At 44.0% G+C, this 23,001-nt stretch overlaps 1 protein-coding gene across 1 annotated transcript in view; it reads left to right on the top strand.

Annotated features, from left to right (window-relative positions):
* The first annotated feature begins 227 nt into the window (after positions 1-227).
* Positions 228-23,001, top strand: part of spg (dedicator of cytokinesis spg) — a 153,333-nt gene continuing 130,559 nt past the window's right edge. Inside the window, exons 1-6 of the mRNA XM_075695143.1 lie at positions 228-385; positions 4,884-4,970; positions 9,634-9,674; positions 12,375-12,430; positions 13,813-13,909; positions 16,071-16,465. Coding sequence (XP_075551258.1) covers positions 316-385; positions 4,884-4,970; positions 9,634-9,674; positions 12,375-12,430; positions 13,813-13,909; positions 16,071-16,465 — 746 coding nt within the window. The 5' untranslated portion in view covers positions 228-315. The remainder of the gene's footprint in view (positions 386-4,883; positions 4,971-9,633; positions 9,675-12,374; positions 12,431-13,812; positions 13,910-16,070; positions 16,466-23,001) is intronic.

A 23,001-nucleotide genomic window follows, 5' to 3' on the forward strand; every position in this document is an offset into this window, starting at 1 on the left:
GAAACCGAAACTGAAGGCAGATGCAAAATGCGTTAAATAATGCGCCGAGAAGCTCCATCAAATATAGGCCTAATATGGTCTTCATCGGTACAAGCTCGAGCAGGAGGAATAAGAAAAAAAAAGAATTGGTAAAAGGAAAAGACAACCCCAGTTTCATCGTTTCGTTCGCGCTTACGAGCGCAGCGCCATGCACTTCTACGCGCATGGAGGAAGAAAATGTGTGCGCGTGACCGCGCGAGAGTCCTCCTGCGTTGCCATGGCGATTGACATGGCGGAGGCGTTTCTGGTCGCAAAGGCCACGGGGGCCACGAGTGCATGAAGCTACCGCCAGCAATATCGATGCCCGAACAGTGGGAACCGACGAAAAGCAGCAAATACGGTGTCGGTAAGTCTCGGAAGCGTTCGCCGACTGATGTCAGCGAGGAGGCAGCGTGCGTTAGGTGACGGCGAGGACGAGCGTGTAGCCGCTGTGTTTGGCTTGGCGAGGCCACCTGTTGACGCATGGTTTCGCTTGGAGTAACTTGATGCGACCGTGTTTGAGAACAGGTGGCAATGCCCCTGCCGAGTTGCGCGCGTGTACTAGTACCTTTGCACGCACAGGCCCGTGGCAGGCGGTGGTGCTCGACCAGAGAATCCTCAAATTTTTGCGGGCCCTGTCACTGGTCTTTCGTTCGTTCCCGTAGTCACGCGAAGTAGGGCCGCGGACACCCATTGATAACACCGAGCATGGTAGGCCTGTCATCCGTGTCGGGTAGTAGCTCTTTCCTTAACGGATGCTCACAAATCGGTCGATGACGGGTTTTGCAAGCAATTCACATTTACTGTGTTGCGCGACGGTGTTGCAGAGTAAATTTTAAGTTGTAAAAATATGAAGTGTAGAATATGCATTCTATTCTGCAACTACGATGTTAATCCAAAACACTGGGAAAAAACAATGGAACCAAAAATGACACGCGACTTCAACGGAACTATGCTGGCCCTGAGTTGAGACACCCTGAATTCCTTCTACCCTTACTTGTGTCATCGACACCGGCAAAGTTATGTCTTGTCTGAAGCGATAGAATACCGTTGTCAGATTCCGGGTCAACATGCTTCGACACCTTCACCCTTGCCGCGCAATCGGTCTTTTTTTTTTTCTTCGTGTCTTTTCAACGCGATCAAGGCAGAATGCTGGGCTAGTTGGTGTGTCATCATCAGTAAAAAAGACTAGCGCATATAACAGGGACACACAGAGAAGACGACAGGACGAGCGCTAATTTCAACGTCGCGCGCTTTCAACGTCCTTACCCCTTTCTCTCCCCCCCCCCCCCCCCCACCACCGGTGCATCCACAAACTTGCAGTCTCGGATTTACCGCTCTATATTCGTGGTGGTAACTAAACCAGAGCTGTGGCACACATTTCATACTTTTCACCGAATATTCATACATTGCAAAATTGGCTTATGTAGGCAAGGAAAAATAAGACACTCTTTGTAAGCGATCCTCTTTGTAGCTTTCTTTTCGTCTTTATTGACACATATATAGACCGATTCAGTGGAAGCAATGTGATTGCAAAAACATGCAGTACGACTCTGTAAAATATTTCTGTTTGAACACTCTAAGAATTGTATGTATACTGTGAAAGCACTCTGACCTTCAAGGTGAGAATTTCCTATTGAAAGTGCATTGTAGACATGCACAAAATGATTGTAAGCTTGCTGCGATGTGTATTTACATCTGAGCACTGCAGTTTGGCACACAGACCATTGACCGTCCCATGCAAGTGGCTGTCCTCAGTTAGGAAAAGCACCCCATGAGTATCCATAATGCTTAAAGCACCTTAGCTTTAGAACGAAGGCCTGCACATTAAGCTTTTGTTTATCTGCATCGGACACAACATTGGCCACTTTCACCCATTAAGTAGAATTGCCTAAGCCATATAGAATTTAATACTTATGTGCTCTTTGTAAAAGTCGGGCGGTTTTGGCCACATAGCGAAGCATTTTCATGCAAACAGGGAAGCTGTAGCAAGGTTTAGCCTTGCACCGAAGCTCCTCAGATGGTGTTCCAAGAATACATGTGAGCTTTGATGGTGGCATTGTTGCTGCTGCACGGTAGAAACAACGCCCTAGCAGCTGTTAGTTTGTCTCAACGCCTACCACCGCCTCTGCGGGCATCACACTTCAGTGGTGCACGAGATGCGACGGGAGGATGACCGTGAGCCTTAGTAGCTTGATGTACTCTGTCAGTTCTGTTCGGACTACTGCATGAACTGCAGTGTGGTATGCACGTAGCCGCACAGAAGGTATGCTAACATTTGTTCATGCAACGCTCATGTGCCAACAGCAGTAGGCAGAATGCTGACACTGGCTCTTCTGCAGAGCTGATTGAGCAGAGTGTGAGGGCGTGTCTTTTGGCTTCTTCGTTTCTGCAGTCCGATGCACTGCATATCTCTTGCATCTCTGGGGATCTAACCCTTGGGCTTTGTTGATACCGGGATGGCACTATTACGGCGGCGGCATGAACACCCCTTGAGTGTCCATGTATTTGCAATTGCAATAAAAGTGGATGTTCTCGTAGCTTACCTTCATAGCACCAAGCACTGGCTCTATGCAGCTAGTGCAATATTACGCACTAAAATTGTCATTTTTCACTCGTTGAGTCTCGCCTGTAGCTTATATAAATCAAAGATCATTTATTCAGATCACTAGAAAAGAAATGCTGGACACTGAACATGGTTGCAGGCTTTAGATACTGTGTTGCATCCGTGTATACTTTGTGCACAAAAATAAAAATTGACAGACTTCAGAAATTCTTCCTGCGCTGGACATATTCACAACAGCTGCTCCCTAGACTTTCCACATCACTCCCAGGTTCGTGCAAAACTACTGCGATCCTGTGCAAAGTCCTTCTACTGTATGCCACAATGGTGACAACATGACAGCTTCTTTACCGACTGACAGTTCAGGTATCGAAGAGCTGCCTTTGAAAGAGGGAGGCTGACAGTAGCTGGCTGTGCTGAAAGTGGCTCTGTGAATGATTGCTGCATCATACACCATCTACTGTGCATGTGCATGTTACCTGTGTTTGTCTTGGTCTTGAAAATACACATGTACATTGTTTATTTTTGTGTGAGGACCGCATTTCGCTCTCTAACCACTGTTACTATGTTATCGCTCAGCACAATATGTGCACTTGACCTCTAGATCAGATTGCGACAATTGACTGTCCTTGCTGTTATTGCTGTGCCTTGAGTGCTGCTTGTTTTTTGGGCATGAGTTTGCCCAATAACGAGGTGAAAGTGTTAGCTGTCTTCTGGCTGCTTTGTTCATCATTACAACGCGATGATACGTACACTGATGCTGCCACTGTCCAAGCCTCTGTGTTACGCACACTGTACTAATCCTGCACAAACTACCAAGTGCAGAAGTTGTTCAATAGCTCAGCGGTTAAGGCATTCGACTCCTGACTGCAAATTCCTGTAATGCGGCACGTTGCGTATCCCAGCGGGTGTGTTGGGCCAGGTTTAATTTCTCTTTGCAATATGGTGAGCTTCTGCTACTCCTTGACTCTATGGTGTGGTGAGATTAGACCATTGACAGGCATAGGGTGGGCTTCACTAAAATGGAAAGGCTTCGCTAAAATGGAAATTCAGGCTAGCTGTTCTTGCATAAAAGACAAGTCAAAGGGCAGTAGACAAGGAACGACTGCAGAAACGAGACCCACAGAGCACTGGCTTCCATCTGATTTGTTACCATGGAACACGCAGTAGTATCTCTCTAAACAGCTTAAACAGAATGGTTGGTTATATGAAACAGCAGCCTCTATATTGGTTGGTTTTGTATTTGGGTAATGCAAAAAAAAAGAGCTGAGCTTTTTAATCAGGACCAAAATTTTTTCAACTCTCAGTAAACTGAACCACAGAAGCGAGCTCTAAAGTATTGTATCTTTTTACAGAAAAAGCACAGATCTTATTTTTATTTTGACAGGTGTCTTCTATACAGAAAGCCATCCTTAAAAGCAGTGGCAACGACACAAGCAAGCAATAATTTTATAGGTATTTAATGCATAGCATGTAGTCTGGACAGCTTGGCAACACCGCCACTCGCTTTATAGGCGGCTGAAATAAGAATAACTGATATTTCAGACACCTAGCAGTGTGCCGTTCAATGATTTAGAATCCACCAGCATGACCTCATGATAATTTAGCCACCGAGTCGAGCAGTAAGAGCGATGTTTCTGCTTTGATACATTGTTGCCAGTGTCTCCGTTGAATCAAAACTAGAGAAGCCTAGTCAATCCAGGAATCACCTGTTGCGCTCATACTATGGCACAAACTGGCTGCTATGTTAATCTCTTTTCTTAACATCTCCAACAGTGTTAGGAGGGTGTAGGACACATAGTGCTACACATGTGCACATCTCTCTCAGCAAACGGAACTACTGTTAATCGGAATATATTTCTCTGGTCCCATGAGGTTCCGTTTAACGAGATTCTACTGTATACTTATAGGAACATGCTTCACAGGATGAAAAAACAGAAATCAGAAACAATAGAACTTTATCCTTTCATATGCCTGAAATGTGCCAAGAAAAGAAAGAAATGGCAGAAGTCTACCATGCAGAATCGTTTACAAAAACAATATATACAATATTTGAAACGTTTATCAGTGAAATTTCTGCGGATTCATTGCAAAAGTGGATCTTAACGGCTGTATGCTCGAACACGAAAGGCATCTCCAATCACCAGATAAAACTTGCAAGAGAATAAGAAGGTAGCGCCGATGAGCTGAGGCCCTTTTTAGAAGAAACGCAAGGACAAATCCAGCTTGTGCATGGCATGGAAGAAGTTAAAGGCATAATACCTTTAACAAACAACAAACTGTTTCTTTCCTGTTGGTGCAGTGGTGGCCCCATTTGCGGGCGATACTACAAAGCATGGCCTGCCGCTCTCCCTCGGTCAGCCGGTGCACATCTTGGAGCAGTGTGGAGGTAGGTGTCGTGCATAAGCCTTGAATGAGCTGTTGCTCATTTTTCTAAGCCTTTACAGATAGTGTACAAAACATGGCGTCATGGTGTGTTTCTGGCTCCTGCAATAGCTTCCGACATCTGCATCACAGAAAAGCATGGCCTCCAAGATTGGCTTTTGTTACTTTGGGAAAGCCTGGGCCATAGACCTGATTTGGACACCACGAATTCGAGTGTTTCAGCGGGTTGTATTTGTGGTCAGCTGTGGCCACCGTTGATCAGAGTTGATGGTGCAAGCTGCAGCAGCTTCTGAAACATCAGATACCTCTATTAGAAGGACACTAAAAAATAATAAGGCAAGTTGTATTACCAAAGTTGCCAGTCTTACTGTGAGAGGAGGCACAGCAAGCCTTAAAAGAATGCAAAAACTAAGGATGGGTGGTAATGCAACCTTGAAGTTTGCGAAGGGGACAGTGCTGATGAGAGTTGGTAATACATTGATTATTGTCAGCGGGGAAAATGGAAAGGTACAGAGACAAGCACTGTTTTTCGAACTGAATTACAGTTGGAAGATGGTTAACTTGGAAGAATATTGGTTGCATTTGTCCCTTTCAGTTAGCTGCACTGATATACAATCAAATTAAGTTCCCACTCCAAATCACCGGGATGTTGTGGGTTTTGACAGTGTTTGCTAGGGTTTACATAAATGTGTGTTGATGAACGTCCACGTGGTATATGTAGATGAACAGACAATGTGTGTAGACTTGCAATGAGTTTTTCCAATAGTAACATGTTCTGACATTTGCCTCTGTAGTTGTCGATTAGCCTTTGGAACCAGCTGTCAATGTCTGCAGCATGGGCGTGCGCACTGGGCGGGGGGGCCACGCCTCCCTTCCTGGCCTGCTTATGCGGGGGAAGGCATGTTAGTACCTGTTCGATGAGCTTCCTTGAACATTGCCATTGCCTTTTGTTGAGCAAGGCATTGGGCTGTTGACGAGTTATATTTGGATCATTCAGCATTGTTTAAAAGAACGCAAGCTTTTGCTTTAAAGAGGTGAGGACCGGATTTGTAAGTGATAGAAGCTTTACTCATATTTTGCGTGTTTGCTGGCATCCTGAGTTGTTAATGCCTACTGCATTGACAAGTGCAGTGCAAGATTTTTGTGGAGGCTGCTTTTCATTTTTGGGAAGATGTAACTTTTCAAGTGTTTTTGTGCTAAGAAACTTACTCAGTTATGACTGAACAACAATAAACACATTGTGGATTTTATGTACAAAGGAGAGCCATTAACATAATTGCAGTGCCTACTGGATGGTTTCAGGTCACACAAAATAAGCTGTAGACATAATACACACTGCACGACAGCCTAGTGCATACACTGTGCAAGTGTAATAATGATTATTGAATTAATAATAAATATTACATTCTATGGTGGCTTTTCATTTCCTATTGAATAACCACAACCTGTTGCAAGGTGTACAGCACATGAAAAAGAAAGCATATTGGGTGTGGGGCAACGCAAGATATTGTTGCCTCCCCCTTCCTCCCCTTAATGAAAATCCCTGCATGTGCCTGTGGTTTAGAGGGTTGCTAAATGATAGTGAGAAATTTAGGAAACAGTCAAATAGCAATGATCTTGCCCAAATATAAAAAACTGTCCTGGTAATCTGGGGTCTGACAGTTAGTTTGCAAACTTGCAGTCACACAGCACAGGGAGGAGCAGCACTACACAGGCAGCTGTTCAAGATTTCTCTCTCTCAGCAGTGTTCACACTGTAGCATGGCATATTGGTGCTGAATGGCATGACTCATTGTTTGTGCTTGTGTATGTGCGCTTTTGTGAAAAGATCTGAGCAGCAATTTAGTAGGACATCAGATATCACCGCACGATGTGTTTGCTATGTTTTTTTTTTTATAATCACTGTCACAATGTTTCCATTGCTTTGTTTTTAGGCAAGAGTTATTTCACTACCATGCATCCTGTATGTTGGTCAAACTGTGCTGTTATTGCCCTGTCTGAGTTTGTGTTCAACTCTAGGCTTCTAGCCCTTTCATGAACATTCGCCATGCTGTATTCTAGCTGTAGAGAAACTTGTGTAATGTGTATAAATAATGGTGGGCTGAGTACTTATTGAGTTGTGATTCATCGACCGCTACTCTGCTTGTCACAGTTGTTGTCCCCAATCTAGTTCTTTGCAGGCACAGCTTTGTGAAATAATTGTTAATTGCTTTGTGGTTGGCTCTTTCTTGCACCACGTAACAGCATCTGATAAAACCGAAATGTTGGAGCAGGTGTGGACTATGAGCGCAATGACAATTCTTTTTACAACCTTAATCTTGAATCTAAACAAGGAGCTTAAACATATTGTTGCATGGTGTTCTTCCAATCATTTAGTTATCAATCCTTCCAAAACTCAATTTATGATTTTCCAATCTAGGCAAAGAATACTACCTGGCTTGCCTGAGATAACTCTAGATGGTCATCACATCCCCGTCTCCGACTGTGTATAATTTTTGGACACGAAATTAGATTCTAACCTAAAGTTTTCTCAACGTATTGCCTTCATAGCAAAAGTGTACCTTCGGTATTAGAACATTAATCAAATCAAGTGTACCTTCGGTATTAGAACATTAATCAAATCAAGAGCATATTTTTCTAAAAATGCATTATTAGCATTATACTTTGCTTTCATTCACAGTCACATTAATTATGGCATCGTTTCCTGGGGAAACACATATCACTGTCATATCTCGTCTATTCAGCACTTACACAATCAAGCAATATGCATTATCATTAACAACCAGTTTTTCACCAGTGCTACTCTATCATATTGTGAAAATAACATCCTTGTTGTAATGAACTTGTTCAACTATCATCTAATAATTATGTTTTATGAATTACTCAAACAGCTTTCATACCAATTAATTGATTCCAGGTACTTCATCAATAATAATAATAATAATACCAGGTTTGCATGTAACTCTAATTTTCTACTGCCTATGGCTCATTCTAACTATGGAAAAATGACATCATTTGCTGCTATAAAACTGTGAAACGGTTTACCCAACACCATTAAATCTTCATCCTTTCATGCATTTAGTCATGCCCTTAAGCTGTTTTATATGTATGACTAGTTCACATCATTCATTACACTACATTTGCCATTTGTATGTACTATTGACAGTTTCTTTATGCACTACATATTGGCTTATATACAGATAATTTGTTTTAATTCATTTAATTTTTTCATGTTGTATTTTTCGCAATTGTGTTTGTTTGTTTATTTTAGTTAGCTTGCTCATCTTTAATACATTTCTCCATTGTTATTATTAACTGAGGGTCCCGTTGCAGTCTCTAACTTTGGGACCCTTGTCTGTATATTCTCTTACCCGTTCATTGTATTTAAAGAATAATAAACTGAAACTGAATGATGAAGACTGTAATGTACAAACAGCTCAAATAGGGTGCTAACAGGAGTGAGCAAGTTGCTAAAGCTTTAGCTTGCCTGTATATATAATTACTGTACGTAATTGCACGTATATGTAACAGTAACAGACAGGAAGAGAGAGGTGTGGACGAGAGAGCAAACAGCTATAGCTGATATTCTAGTTGACATTAAGAGAAAAAAAATGGAGCTTGGCAGGTCATGTCATGTGTAGGGCAGATAACCGGTGGACCATTAGAGTAACAGAATGGGTGCCAAGGGAAGGGAAGCACAGTTGACGATGGAAGAATTTTGGATGGCGTGATGAAATTGGGAAATATACAGGTGCAAGTTGGAATCAGCTAGTGCAAGACGGGTAATTAGAGATCACCGGGAGAAGCATTCATCCTGTAGTGAACATAAAAATAAGCTTCTGCTGCTACTGATGATGATACGTAATTACCATTAATGGAACACTAGGTTACCGTTGGCCAGGTTAACCTGGCCATGAGTAGCCAGGTTAGTGACAACATGCTGTGGCACAGAGTTAACCAGAGAGGACACAGCTATTATTGTTGTAACTGACCATATGCAACTTATCTGCTGGAATAGAGCATTGGTAGCGATGCAGGTCTCTTTTGCTTTATATCTTTAAAAATTGCAGCAATGCTGGATACGCAAGATGGCGGCCTGAAAATAGCCACACGCTCACTTTGCCAAATTGTCTTTGTTCATAGTCACACTATGCCCCACTGCTCAGTAACAATATACATATAACAATTTATCGGTTAACGACTAAATTTCATTGCATCTTTGATTTTATATCCTGCCTATTTAAACTGTGTTCAGACGTAATGAACACTTTCAGAAGCGGCATCTTTTTGCATCAAACACTTCGAACCAGTCCCAGCAAAAGGTGGGTGCACCTGATGTATGGAATTGCAACCGAACTAGGCACACGGCAGTGTGCATCGTACAGATTTCAAAAGCTGCTAGGAAATTCACTGGACCTCCTTGATTATCGACCCCTGACAGTCCCAGACTGCCTGAGATGGGGCCCAGTACATGTATGTGTTTTACTTCCCCTTACATAGAGACCAACTATGGGCGATTTTTAAAAGTAAATCATAATGAAATGAAAATGGTTGACGCAAAAGTAACTTTGTCAGCCTGGTAAATGCTGTACAGACATGATCAGATGTCGAAAATCCAGTCACTTTTTCTTCATGTCATGAAAACACTCTGGACTGATTACTTTGCAGGCTGGTACAGGGGTCATCGCATTGGCGACAAGGTTCATAAGGTGAATACAGCAACTGCACTCATTGGCTCTTTGATTTTGGTGCATGTCAGCGCTGCTGTTTCAGTTGTGGCGCCTTCATATGAGCTTGTTTGCATTTTGTGTCTGTGTTGTGTGGTTTTGAAAAAAAAAATAAGAAGCATCCTGAATGGTGTTTCACTTTACGCTTGAAACTCCTCTGACGGGTGGGACAAAAATGGGGCAGTCCTTATGCTGTTTAGCATTTGAAAAAGGCAAGAAACTTTGTTGATGAAAACAGGTGAGTTGTGGTGTTGAATGAGCAAGGTTTCCACATCTTGATGTGGCTGAGTAAGTGAAGTGGTTTATAGGGTGGTTTAATATTTAAAGTAACTTCAGAAGTGAGTAAAGTGTTATCTGTATCAGCGGACCTTTTCATAAAAAAGAGTATCATAAATTATATGGGAAAGTGGGAGGAATTGCAGTGCATGATAACTTAATAGATAAACCCCGGCCATGGCGGCTGCATTTCAATGGGAGCGAAATGCGAAAATACCCATGTACTTAGATTTAGGTGCACGTTAAAGAACCCCAGGTGGTCAAAATTTCCGGAGTCCTCCATTACGGCGTGCCTCATAATCAGAAAGTGGTTTGGCACGTTAAACCCCATAAAAGAAAACTTAATAGATACTGATGGGCTAGTTGGTGAGCCATAATATTGAAAGGAACACTAAAGGCAAATGCTAACTCGACATGGACTGTTTAAATACCATTCCGGAAACCTTGCAACACTTGTTTCATGCCAAAAAAATAGTTTACAAGAAAATTTATCTAAATGGCCAGAATATGTCTATCCCAATTCAAACCTCCAACCATGCAACTGAGGAGTGGCGACGTTGTATATGCCGTCATTGCCCTTTGTGGCCGTCGGTGAGTAAACCGGCACCCGACAGACGGTGGTGCGGTGCTTTGCACACACCGCAAACAACTGGCCATGGAGAAACCGAGCCACGACATAGCGGTGGACGCGCCGCTGCAGCTGCTTTTGGTCAAGTAACTTGGACCGTTCGGGCACCCCGCGACATCACATGGAAGTGAAATCCTTTGCTACTAGCAGTTTCTGTGAGTTTAGCGAGCCAACAAAACCAGCACAGCACTATACACTAACAAAACTACTGAAACGCGAAAGCGGCGGGCAGTGCAGAGTAGATCGAAAACGAAACCTTTTTACCACACGTGTCATTGTCAAGAGTGATGTCAATCATTTATTTTTTCCAAAAACTAAAAATGAAATAGAACTGGACAAGTAGCATTTTCTTTCGTCCTATAATGCAATACAATGATGACAAGTGGTAGAGCACTTGTGAAAGAATTTAACTGAGTGCTTTTGTCATCGGGCAAGTACTTGAATGTCCTGGGGAAGTCTCTAGTAGTGTCCTGCATTTACCTCAATTTCTTAATCACTAAGGCTCTGTTCACGATAGTATTGACACCTTAGAGATTCTAGAGCCCTAATCTGCACTTTAGCTTGACTTAATATTTGCCTTTAGTGTCCCTTAAAGCGCCACACTTAAAACTGACATGTTCATGCACACATGAAAAAGGACATGTACAGGCACTGGACTGCAACTACTGCTTTATTGCTCAAAGACTCACCTTTTGCAGTGTCGTTTGAAAAGCGCACGCGCTTTTGCGGCAGTGAGACATGAACAAGACCCAGAGTAAAAACAAAAACAAAGGTGACATTTTTTTGGATTCCCACTCTAGAAGTAATTGTAGTCCAATATAGCGGCACGCTTTGTCAGAGAATGATACCATGGGTAACTGATGCATCTGTTTTTTCATTTGTCAATTTCTATTGCTTGAAGAATTTTCTTTGTTTGTTTTTCGGGGTCCCTGCTCGCAACTTCGTTCCTTTCAGGACGGGTTTGCAGCCTCAATCCCTGCAACGAAAGGCTAAATGAAAGGCTAAAACTCTTTAGCCGTGCAGTGATAGTTGTGCTCATTTACCCTCGTATTCAAGCACCTGCCTGTCTGCCCAATTTATGCTTTGTTGCAGGACAGAGGGATCTTGTAAACGACTATCTCTGTACAAGTAACATGGGACTTTCGGTCCCACGTCACTTGTACAGAAAGAGTGGCTTATAAGATCCCTCTATCCTGTAACAAGGGGTACATTGGGCAGACAAGGAGGTGTTGAATACGAGGCTAACTGCACACAATTATCACTGCATTTATAAAGATTCAAGTCATTTAGCCTTTCGTTGCAGGGACTGTGGCTGCAAACCCATCCTGAAAGAAACAGAAGTTGTGTGCAGGAAAAAAGAAATACGAACAAGGCAAATTCTTGAAGCGATAGAAATTGACAAATGGAAAGACAGTGTATCAGTTGCCCCACGGTATTATTCTCGGACAAAGCGCACCGCTGTCTCGAACTTTAATTATTTCTAGAGTGGGAATTCAGAAAAATGTAATCTTTGTTATTGTTTTTTAGTGTGGATCTTGTTCACGTCTCACTGCCATCAGAGCACGTGTGCTTCTCAAGCCACACTTCAAAAGGCGAGTCGTTGAGCAACAATGCAGTAGTTGCAGTCGAACGGCTGTGCGTGGGCTCTGAATGTACTGGTGCGCCTCTAGCTATGCTCTGTCATTCCATTTGTTTTAGACGAGGTGAACACAATACATTACGCAGCCTTACACTAGTATTCCAGCTAGATGCTGCGCATTAATTGCTCTTCTCTGCAGGGTATCTTCCCGGCATCCCACGTAGCCCTCAAAGCCTGCCATGTGACTAACCAAGGGTAAGTGTTCTGAAACTTTATTCTTGGGTCTCCTGCAACAGCCATATATACAGTTAAGTTATTTATTTTATCCTTAAGGGCCGGAAGGCACTACATAAAATGGAGGAGTAGGCATCATTCATATATGACAGTATAACTTTTCAAAATACAGCATATTGTCGTGTTGTCATGATGATGAACAACCACAGGGGCGCAACTCAAGTCACGGAACTAAATGTTTCTTTAATGAACATGTGCCCAGCAAAATGACGAGAAGTTCTTGTATTGACGCAGAAGACCTTTGAGCTTTTCATTCTTATGCCTGGGAAGACTCCGATTAATATCAGAAGCTGGTTCACAAACATTGACTGTTGTAGTTTCACTAGCATCTGAGAGGTCAAATGAATCGCTGACTGCTTCAATTTCTTCTATATATGCAATCTTTGTGCCATTGTTCAGGTGTTTATATTCCTGACTGAAGTTTGTCACCATGACCTGCACTTTCCCTCGGTGCAATTGCATGATTCCCCTTGAAATAATGATTTTGCATTTAAGAAAGGGCATTGATACAAGTACCTGTTTTATTTATCCATTTTCCAGGTACCGCATTTCACCCACGAACAGCTTAAAAAATCGCTCAGTGCAAGTCATGCATGCATGATTTGGAACTTACTCAAATGTTATCCTTGATTCTGTTTGTTGTCTAGTATGTCCTCGCTGGACCTTGTGTAGTCAAATTGTATGTGTGACGAGAATAATGCGCTGTCTGAAAGGTACACAGCACCAGAAAGTATGCTGAAACATTCGACGATTCATGTATAAAAAAGCCAACGCGCTTGACCTGCAGATCAGATTTCGACGATCAATGAGTTTGCTCCCCGCTATGATTGTGCTACTTGATTATTGGGTGAACCTGTGCCTAGCAATTATCACAATGATAGCAGCGAACACACTTGATCGTCAAAATTTGATTTGCAGATCAAGCACGTTGGTTTTTTATAGATGACTCGTCGAAGGTTCTAGCTTACTTGCTGGTGTCATGTACCTTCCAGAAAGTACAACACTATTCGCTTCATGCATACACTCTGATTAAACAAGGTCTGGCAAGAACAAAGACAACAGACAGAATCAACTATAACATTCAAGTAAGTTCCAGACAATGCAGGCACGTCTAGTGCTGAGCAATAACATTAAGCTGTTAGAGGGAGAGGTGTGGTTCGTCAAGGAAAGAGAAGTGCACTTGAGAACAGCAGAGAACTGAATGGTGTGATGAAATTGGGAAATTTGCAGGCATAAGATGGGGTCAGCTGGCACCATGTTACACCTGCACCACAAGAATTGGAGATAGCTGGGAGAGGTCAAACTTATGCAAGCATATAAGCCGTTATTGATGTTGCTTGCAGGCCGTATGAGACAGTGGAACCGGCAGAAGGAGCCACGGCACGCGAGGTGGCTAGTGTGCTGCGCGAATGGCACCCGCTGTGGAAGAAGCTGTACTTGGTGAGAGATAAAAACATGTTTACTTCTCATTGTTCAGCAAGCATAAATGGATGACTCCATACACAGAAACACAACACAGCACCAACTCTGAATGAAAAGTTTCATTTAGAAAGAACAGTATGTATGGCACTTCTTCATGAGAACACCACAGAAACAAATGTGTGGTTAGGACCGCAAGGAACGTACAGATGAAAGCTTTCTGCATTGAGAAAGAATGCAAGATGCATGTGTCAGCCAAGCATACATAGCAGTGTCAGAAAAGACATTCTTTTTATTTAAGCGCACATGCTGTTCCAATATCAGCTGTTGATATCTAAGTGTCTGTTCTAACCTTTTCATAAAAAGCCAACAAACACTGACACCAAGGACAATATAGGGAAAATTACTTGTGCTTAATAAATCAAATAAAGAAATGATAAATTAATGGAAATGAAAGTGGATGAAAGAAAAACTTCCCGCAGGTGGGGAACAATCCCACAACCTTCGCAGCCAACCCAAAAAGATCACATTCTTGGGACGCCTGCGGCAGAAAGGATGTTCCACATCTGCCGCCAAGGTCTTTGAGTGGTGGCACTGGCTAACACTCCGAGGGTTCTACTAGGAAACATAAATACCCAAGAACGTGTATGGGGAAACGGCGCCGTGGTAGCTGAATTGGTAGAGCATTGCATGCGAAATGCGAAGGATGTGGGATCGTTCCCGACTTGTGGCAAGTTGTTTTTTCATCCACTTTCATTTTCATTAATTTATTGTTTCTCTATTTCATTTATTAAGCACAAGTAACTTCCCCTATCTTGTCCTTGGTGTCAATGTTTGTTGGCTTCTTATGATATGAATAATAAATATCGGGCTCCTTGGTTAACCCCCTTTCTTCTGTTCTAGCCTTTTGTGATCCTGACGATGTGTTCCTTTTGTTCTATTGCTCTCATGAAAAACTTCTCTACTTGCTATACCTTTCACATAGAACCATCAGTTCACTCAGCACTGTGCCTTGTTTCTCTCTATGTTGCCATCTTGTTTTTCTTGTACTGTACAAGATGACACCATACCAACTCACTCAACTGATATGCACAGCTCTGTGTGGTAGCAAGCTCATTTACATGCTGTTTCAAAGGTGTACCAACCAAGGGCACGGTGCAATTGATGTCTACCACAGATGTGATAAGCGTTAGCTAGGAGAGAAAGCCAGTCATTGGCTGCAACCTATTATCTTTAGATGCAGTTAAGAACACTTTTGAACAAATTTATTTGGATTGGCTGCGATAGGTTACGCGTAAACTGCATGTACCCATGCAAGCTGCTCTACTGCCAAAACTACAAGAGTGCATACTTGGGATGTTGGTATGGCATTGTTAAAACCAAGAACATGAAAACAATAAACAAAGAGAGATATGACGTGCAGATTGTAGCGGTCTTCATTCTTTTTTCTTAAATAACGAAAAAAAGAAAAGAGGGCTGTGGTGTTTACGGTCGTCTCAGTGTCTTTGCCACTGTATGCTAAACAGAAAGGAAAATGGCGTCTAGAAACGTCAGCAACTGTGAATTGAAATTGCTAGTGTTTATTGAAAGGGTCATTATATGAACAGTTGGAAGAACACCTAAGGGAATTGTTGAAAGGATTGTTGTGGAAGGAGTCTTGCAAAATTGCACTTGCACATTTCCTTTTCAAAGTTCTGTGAGGAGTCCGTGACCTTTTCTTAGCCTTTTCTTTTATTTCTTTTTTTCATTTTTCTGCATTCTTTTTTTGAATTTCTGTTGAAGGCACCTGTTTCCATTGCATAGGTGAAGTCAGGTTGACGGAATGGACGACTTGGAATGGTCGAGCACATTGGCATTGCTTGGTAACTGTAGCTGTGTTGAATTAGTGTTTTCAGCAATTTAATTACATGTTTGCTTCTTTGGCAGCCAATAATTATTGCTCTTCTGGTTAGCACATCTTCAGCATGGCTGCTGACATGGGTGAGCTGAGTGTGTGCAGATTGAAGCCATTTAATCTAGTAACCTTGCTGTCCTTGGGCTACTGTCACTTGTTGTTTGAAACATGCCCACCAGTGCTCTGACCTGTGAGATGTTAGTGACCTGGCCAGTCCTCGCATATGTTTGTGTACCTTCACCAACAGCAGGACTGTTGACAATGAGTGCGGGGCGATGTTTCATGCAGGAGCGGGATGTGGAGCGGTTCACGGCCCTGCGGCAGGCCATGTCTGACCTGGTTGAGTGGAGAAGGCAGCTGCTGTCGGCCGCACTGACCCAGGACCAGGAGCGGGCCCTGTGCCTCCGTGCTGCAGCGCGCATTGACTGGGGCAACCGGCTCCTGGGTCTCTCCTTGGTGCCCCGAACCGAGGGTGGTGCTGTGGCCGATCCTGACCAGCTGGGGCCTGTCGAGCTGTTTCGGGTGCACGTATCGAGTGCTACAGCAGAGGCGGAGTCACGACTCCTGCAGCAGCAGCCAACCCACGCGGGTCCACACCTACGGCTGTCCCTGCGCCATGCAAGCACTAGTAGCCTGGAGCTCCACTTTGCCCTGTACGACGCCCAGGCAGGACAGTTCTCAAGGTAAGCAGCTCACCTGCAATCTATCTGTCATGGTGCCTCAATGGCTGAGGGGTTCTGCTGCCTAGCGTGAGGTCATGGGTTCGATTACTAGCTTCCGTGGCTTCATTTTGATGGGGCAAACTACAAAAATACTCCGAGCTCTTGGTGGATCTAAACTTGAAATGGTCCAGATGAAATGCCGGGTCTTCCAGTGACGGCACTCTCTCATGGTCCCTACATTGCTTTAGCATGCTGAATCCAATTCCAATCAATCAATCAGCAAATCAAATGGCTAGGTTAAATATGGTACAAAGGAAGGCAGTTAGATTTGTCTTTTGGAAATACAAAAGGTTTGACTCTCCTTCACAGCTTAGTGGCAGAAATAATGTTTCTACCTTAGAGCTTCATCATAAAATAACCTGCCATACTTTTTTTGCATAACCTTTTGAACAGCAAATTCAAGATCCTTATTCCAACATGTCTCGCCCCCTTTAATGACACAAAAGAACCAGCATACATAAGAGCATACTCAAAGCATTTTTGGTGAGGACAAATTCATTTAAGTACAGCTTTTTTCTGAGGACCATTTCCAATTGAATTTGGCTTCCAAGGTCAGCTTTTGAAGCACAGAAGCTTGCCCATGTGCTTCAAGGACATTTCAAGAGTTAGGTTGGTCATTTGGTGTGACTTTAACCACATTTTTAATATGTTGAAGTTTCATGGTATTTTACATGATTTTTTTGTGCGTATGAGGGTACAATAGAGTTCTGTTGATTTGAGTCCGGTTAATTCAATTTTTTTGCTTAATTCGATCTCGACCAAAGGTCCTCTTGGCGCCCATTCATTTCTGTAGGCCAAAACTTCCATTACTATATTGATCTGAAAACGCCTTTACCGGATAATTCAAACTTTACTAATCAGCTTCGCCACAGTACAGCTTGGTATGCGGTGAAGCATATGCAGTTTATTGTGGTGAAGTGTACCAAGAAGGGAAAGGGGCCACTGTCCAAAGACATAGTAGGCGTTGCTTAATTATAAAGGCATGAACATGCCTTCTGTAGTCAGTGTGAGCACCTAGACACCTTATAAGCATACTGCCAGGTATTCAAGAGCTGTTTCTGATGCTGCTGTGGTGATTTGGGTCCTTGTTTTGCCCACCATGCGTGTCTCGTATGTGAGACCGTTAACAGGCCTTGGTATGCATTTCTTATTTATACAGTGGCACCCTAACAGTGGCACCTGCATAACACGGTTGTAGTGCGGCAAAGCTAATTTTAAAGGCAAAGACTGCCAACTGATTCTATGTTGTTTCGCCATTTTTTTCTGCCTTTTGTTTAAGTTGCCCCACTGGATTATTCTACCAATTTCATCAGTCCTGCCATGATTGAACCAACAGTATGGAAATGGCAGAGGTTCTTGTCATAGCTGTCGTTGAACTCTTCTTCCGAATCGTCTTCGCTGCCGCTGGCCAGTGCTGAGGAACCGCCACCAGAGTCTGAGACTTTGCCCTCCTCGGGCTCAGATGAGGACGACGAGCCACTCTTGTTCTCAGCTTCGCTACCCGACAAGCTGTTCTTCCGAGCCATTTTCTTAGACAGCTTGCCTTTGTGTGCCTTGGCAGCTCTCTTACTATCAACGATCCAGTCGTCGTTGCTCTGCGACATCTCTGAGTCGCTGGATGCGGCCACGCTGCCGGTTTTGGAGCCACACATGGTCTCTGTGCTTCAACAACTTGTTGCGTTGATGCAGTACTGCATTGCGTTGGTGCAGTAACCACACCAGTAGGTCCCTTCTCCTACGGTGGTGCTGGGAGCTTCAGTAGCACGTAGGAGACTGCTCCGTACCCGTGTCCCATGCCAGACCCAATGATGATGACAGAGGAGGAGCCGGCGGGAATGCTCCTCAGTGAACGCCAGAAGTGCAGCTCGCGCCGCAGAGATGGTCACGCAACAGGCCAGGCAGGCATCATTACTGGCTGTGGAACAGGCACCGCCCGCCTTCCCATGATCATTGTCTGTCCCGGAATGCTGCTGGGGCCCCACGTCAGGTGCCAATGTGGGAATGGTGCGCTCCCTGAGTCCATGCTAGCAAGCCCCTGTCCTGGCCAGTTCTAGCTGGCCATGCTCAAGAGCGCCCAGCCGAGCCTCGAACCACTGCTTGCACTCACAAGTCACTTTGTTCTCCACTTCTTCGACTGCTGGCTCTGATGCCTAAGTTGCCATAATGGAAATTGACTGTATAGATAGTGGGCAGTAGACTTCTGTTAATGTGACTCTGGTTAATAAAATTTTTCAGTCAATTCGATCCTGACCGAAGGTCTCAGCCGACGCAAATGCATTTCTATGTTTACGCTTGCTTTTACACTTACTTTTTCATCCTAAAATTTGCATTTGCTGGATAATTCTAACTTGACCATTCTGCATGCCCTTGTGTAACCTATATGGTGATGCCAATAACGACTGCTTTAGTGGAAGCGTGTCTCTCAGTGGAGCCTTGGGGACATTGAATGCATTGAACACACGTGATCTCCCATCACAGACTCCTATCGTCGGCCCGCGCTAGGAAGATTTTGAAGCAATAACAGTGGCCGACACTATCTGATGATTGTATTTGCTCGATTCTAATGGGCGCTTTTTGTTTTCCAAGGAAACTTGGCCGAAAATTGCCTGTGTGGTGCAATCGCTTACGAAACCAAAACTGCCTTTGCGAAGTTTCTATGTTTTACTGCATAGCATTGCTGTATTGCGGCGACGATTTTAAATACTGTGCAATGAAGCTGACTTTGGGAAAAACTGGCTGCCATTAAAAAAAAAAAAAGGTGCGCGTTTGGTTTCTTTGTTGGTTAGGAGCTTTAAGGTCATTTCTACGTTAGTTTTCTACTTCATACTCAGACAGTTGGTGCAGTCCTAATTTGGAGGCTATTAAACTCAAGCAAATACAGTAAAACCTCGTTAAACTGTACAGCTTAAACAGTAGTTTCGTTTTAAAAGTAGTAAAGTCAATTCATAAACTCAGCGGCCATTGAAAATAATGTGTTTTGTATCTGCATAAACCGTACCAGCTTATTGTGTACATATCAGTTAACACAGTGTTTCCACTTTTCGTCGCACAAGCACAGCGGTGCGTCGTCTCCATCGGGCGGCCCGGGCGGCAGAACAACAAGCCTCAGAGATCAGAACGGCCTCCAAGCGCGCTGTGCGTTTGCGTGTGACGCCACATCAACATCATTTCGGCGCCATGCTAAAGAGTGTTGTGGCGTCGTGCAAAAAGATGCTGAGTGCTCAGCATAGAAGAAAGAATAGACATTGTTCGGGCTATCGAACGTGACACGAAGAAGTCAGTGCCAACACGCGACAATGATCTACTGTTGGCTATGGTTCGTAGCATTTAGAATGCGAAGTTGCTTGGCAGCACTGCTGCGACCATGAAGAGATACCGGCTACGAGGTTAGACTTTTCGCCATCATTGCCTCTGTCGTTGCCAAAGTGTCCACCAGCAACAGTGGCGAGGACAATACGGAAAGCGACAGCACGGATGATTCAGGCCCAACAGTGGCAGAAGCTGCGCATTACGTCAGTCTCATGAATGCAATCGCCGCTATGAGAACAGCACCCTGCAATAAAAAAGGCGCCCCACAACTTCTGCGGCGCTACCGCCTGCGTGCATGGAGAACATGCAATGCCAACGAGGAATCTGCCATGCAAGTGCTTGGTGAGAAGAGGGGGCTTGCTGAAAAGATGGCTCACAGCTTCAGTAACACCGGTGAACACTTTTGATTGCGATCAAGCCCGATGCAGATCAGAATTCTCGACTGCGATTGGCTGCCTCGCGCATCTTGCCTAAATGAGCCAATCATGACTGAGCCGACGACAGGCCACTGTCGTCGCTGCTAGGCTGCTGCGTCGTCAAACAAAAATAACACTTTTGTCACGCGAAGTGCATAAATACTGCATGTTTTTCCCCCCTTTCATCGTACTTTCTCCGAGTTCTGTTTTTGACAGGTAAGTGGGCGATCTCATGCTATTTCAGTTAAGCAGTAATACCTTTTAGTGCGTACTTTTTCCGAGCTCCGGCCAACTACGGTTTAACAAGGTTTTACTGTACTGCAAATTGAAACAGCAGTGTACTTCGCCATTTTTTCAAATGGACAATAGTTTCCACAACACAGCGGTGTTTCAGGGGAATGCTAATGGCCTCAAGTCTAAGAGTGCAGACTTGAGCAAGCTTGTTAATCAATATAGCTTTCCCATTTTATGCCTGAATGAAACTGGCATTGGTCCCAAGTTTTGAAATTACAATTGCAGTAGACACTCATTGATAGGTTCTCATTATGTATGTTTTCCAAGCGCAACATTCGCAGTCGGAAACACAAAAATGACCTAGTTGAGTTACGCTGTTTTTTTACTCATTCATATGTTCCCCGAAAACACAATCTTTCAGCAAGAATGTTCAGTATGTCGCCAAACTGCGATCGTATACGTTTCCTGGTGACTAGATCCCACGTAAATAAGAAAATGTGCAAGGCGTGTGCGATCAAGATCAGTATATAGGTGCCCGCCGCAGAAGCTTCAGTGTGATACTCGCCCGCCCGTTTCACGTGAAAACGCTGGTGCACACTCGGTTACTCATTTTGGTATCAGCAAATATTCTCCGGGGTCATCGCACGTGGCATTCACAGCTATCTCCACCAATCCTATTACGACAAGCATCTTTGCCTATCTCTTTCACAGCACATGGTGCCGCCAAATGCGTAGTGCACTATTTTAATAGGCGATAGCTGAAACGCGCTGCCGTTTTCTGCTGCAGACTGCGATTGTATACGTTTTCCGGCCGCTAGATTCCATGTAAACTAGAAAAGGGATGAGGCACATGCAGTGAAGCAAAATATACAGCTGCCAGTCTGACATGAAAACAACGGTGTGCACAGTTTCTTATTCTGATACCAGCAAATCTCTGCCTGGGTTGTCGCATGCTGTATTCACAGCTGTCGCCGCCAAACCTACTGCAATAAGTATCTTCGCCTATCTGTTCTACAGCGTGTGGTGCGTAGTGCCATTGGTAGTGTACTGCATGCTTTTAGTAGGCGATAACCCAAATGCGCCGCCGTTCCCTGCTGCAGGCAGCACGATATGGGCATCACGTTTTGCTTCGGTGGCATCCGGCGTCACCTGCCAGCTTGATTACGTTTTGGTTTCCCGTCACCCTCTAAAACACCACGCAATAGGAAAACAACAGAACGAGCCTCGGGCCTCTGGAGCACCACCTGCTCGACGTGTGTCAGCGTCTTGTGCCGCAATAACCTGTGCGATGCTTCGCATGGCGTAAGATGGCAACAATAGTTGAGTCTGTCAAGTTTTTTTAGTTATTCGGATCGTAGGCTTTCCCGGTTAGTACATTTTTCTCGCGTTTTTTTTCCGTAACATATAAAGGAGGTTCTACTGTATGTAATCTACATGTCAACAAGAAGTTCAAGCGTACGCTGAGCAATGTTTTACAGTTGACATTCATTAATCCAAACAAACTTAATTTGAATTACCGGTTTATTCGAACTGGTGCTGTGGTCCTGTCAAAGTTATGTGTATTCCAGTGAGCGAAAACACCCGGTAATTCGAATGCACAAGCATTTGGGATGGGTAATTTGAACATACCGCACTGCTCATACCGTCAATGCTCTCAGCAGTACGCCAAATCATGTGGTGGTGCCTACAACCAGCATTGCTTTGTTCCCACCATAGATAAGAACGGCACCGCGAACGGCGCTGCTGCACCGGCGTGAGAGTGCCGCATGCGGGGCAAAATGCAACTAGCATGTGTTACGCCCCTCCCATCTGTCATTTGCACCGCCTTGATTGCCTCTTGCACTGCGCATGTTTGGGCACGTTTCTTACTGCGCGCGGTGTGTGCCTACGTGCATGTGCGTGGACATTTTATTTGAAGGATGACGTACGCACTTGTATTTGCCTTTAAGAAGATTGTTCTCCTTGACAATTATTTTTATGGCTGCAATGTGGCGAACGGACAGAGTCTGCTTAGCCATGTAAGTGATGCTGAGAAGGTAATTGGAAACGACATCGTATGTGCCACCGGAAAAATTGTTGGCATATACGATACGTGTTAGCTAAAGTCATTTTTGCAGTTTCTCACAAAATGTTTGATACAAATCCGTGTTGTCTCTGATAGCGACAACGGACTTCCATCACCACTGTGCGGAAATAAACAAAATATATGGCCGCATAGCACAAGTACGACATGCACACAGAACTTTAACTAGTACGTCTCCAACAATATCGCATAGAGGCAGCAGTGCAAATAGCTTGGCCATTTTTTAACAGTGCTCAAGAGATGGAAGTTGAAAGTATTAGTAATCATTTCTGCTTCAGCAATGCCGGCGCAACCAACACGCGGGTGTGTATCGTCCAGTAACTCGATCGATCGGTGCAGTGGTAATGCAGGAATGAACTCCGGTCATGTTCAGTGCATCATGCACGTATTCAATTTCTCGGCATGTGTGAACTTCGGCCACTGCTAGCGCATGCAACAGAAGTGGTTTCCTTTCT

The sequence above is a fragment of the Dermacentor variabilis genome, chromosome 6 (assembly GCF_050947875.1).
Source record: "Dermacentor variabilis isolate Ectoservices chromosome 6, ASM5094787v1, whole genome shotgun sequence".
NCBI lineage: Eukaryota > Metazoa > Arthropoda > Arachnida > Ixodida > Ixodidae > Dermacentor > Dermacentor variabilis.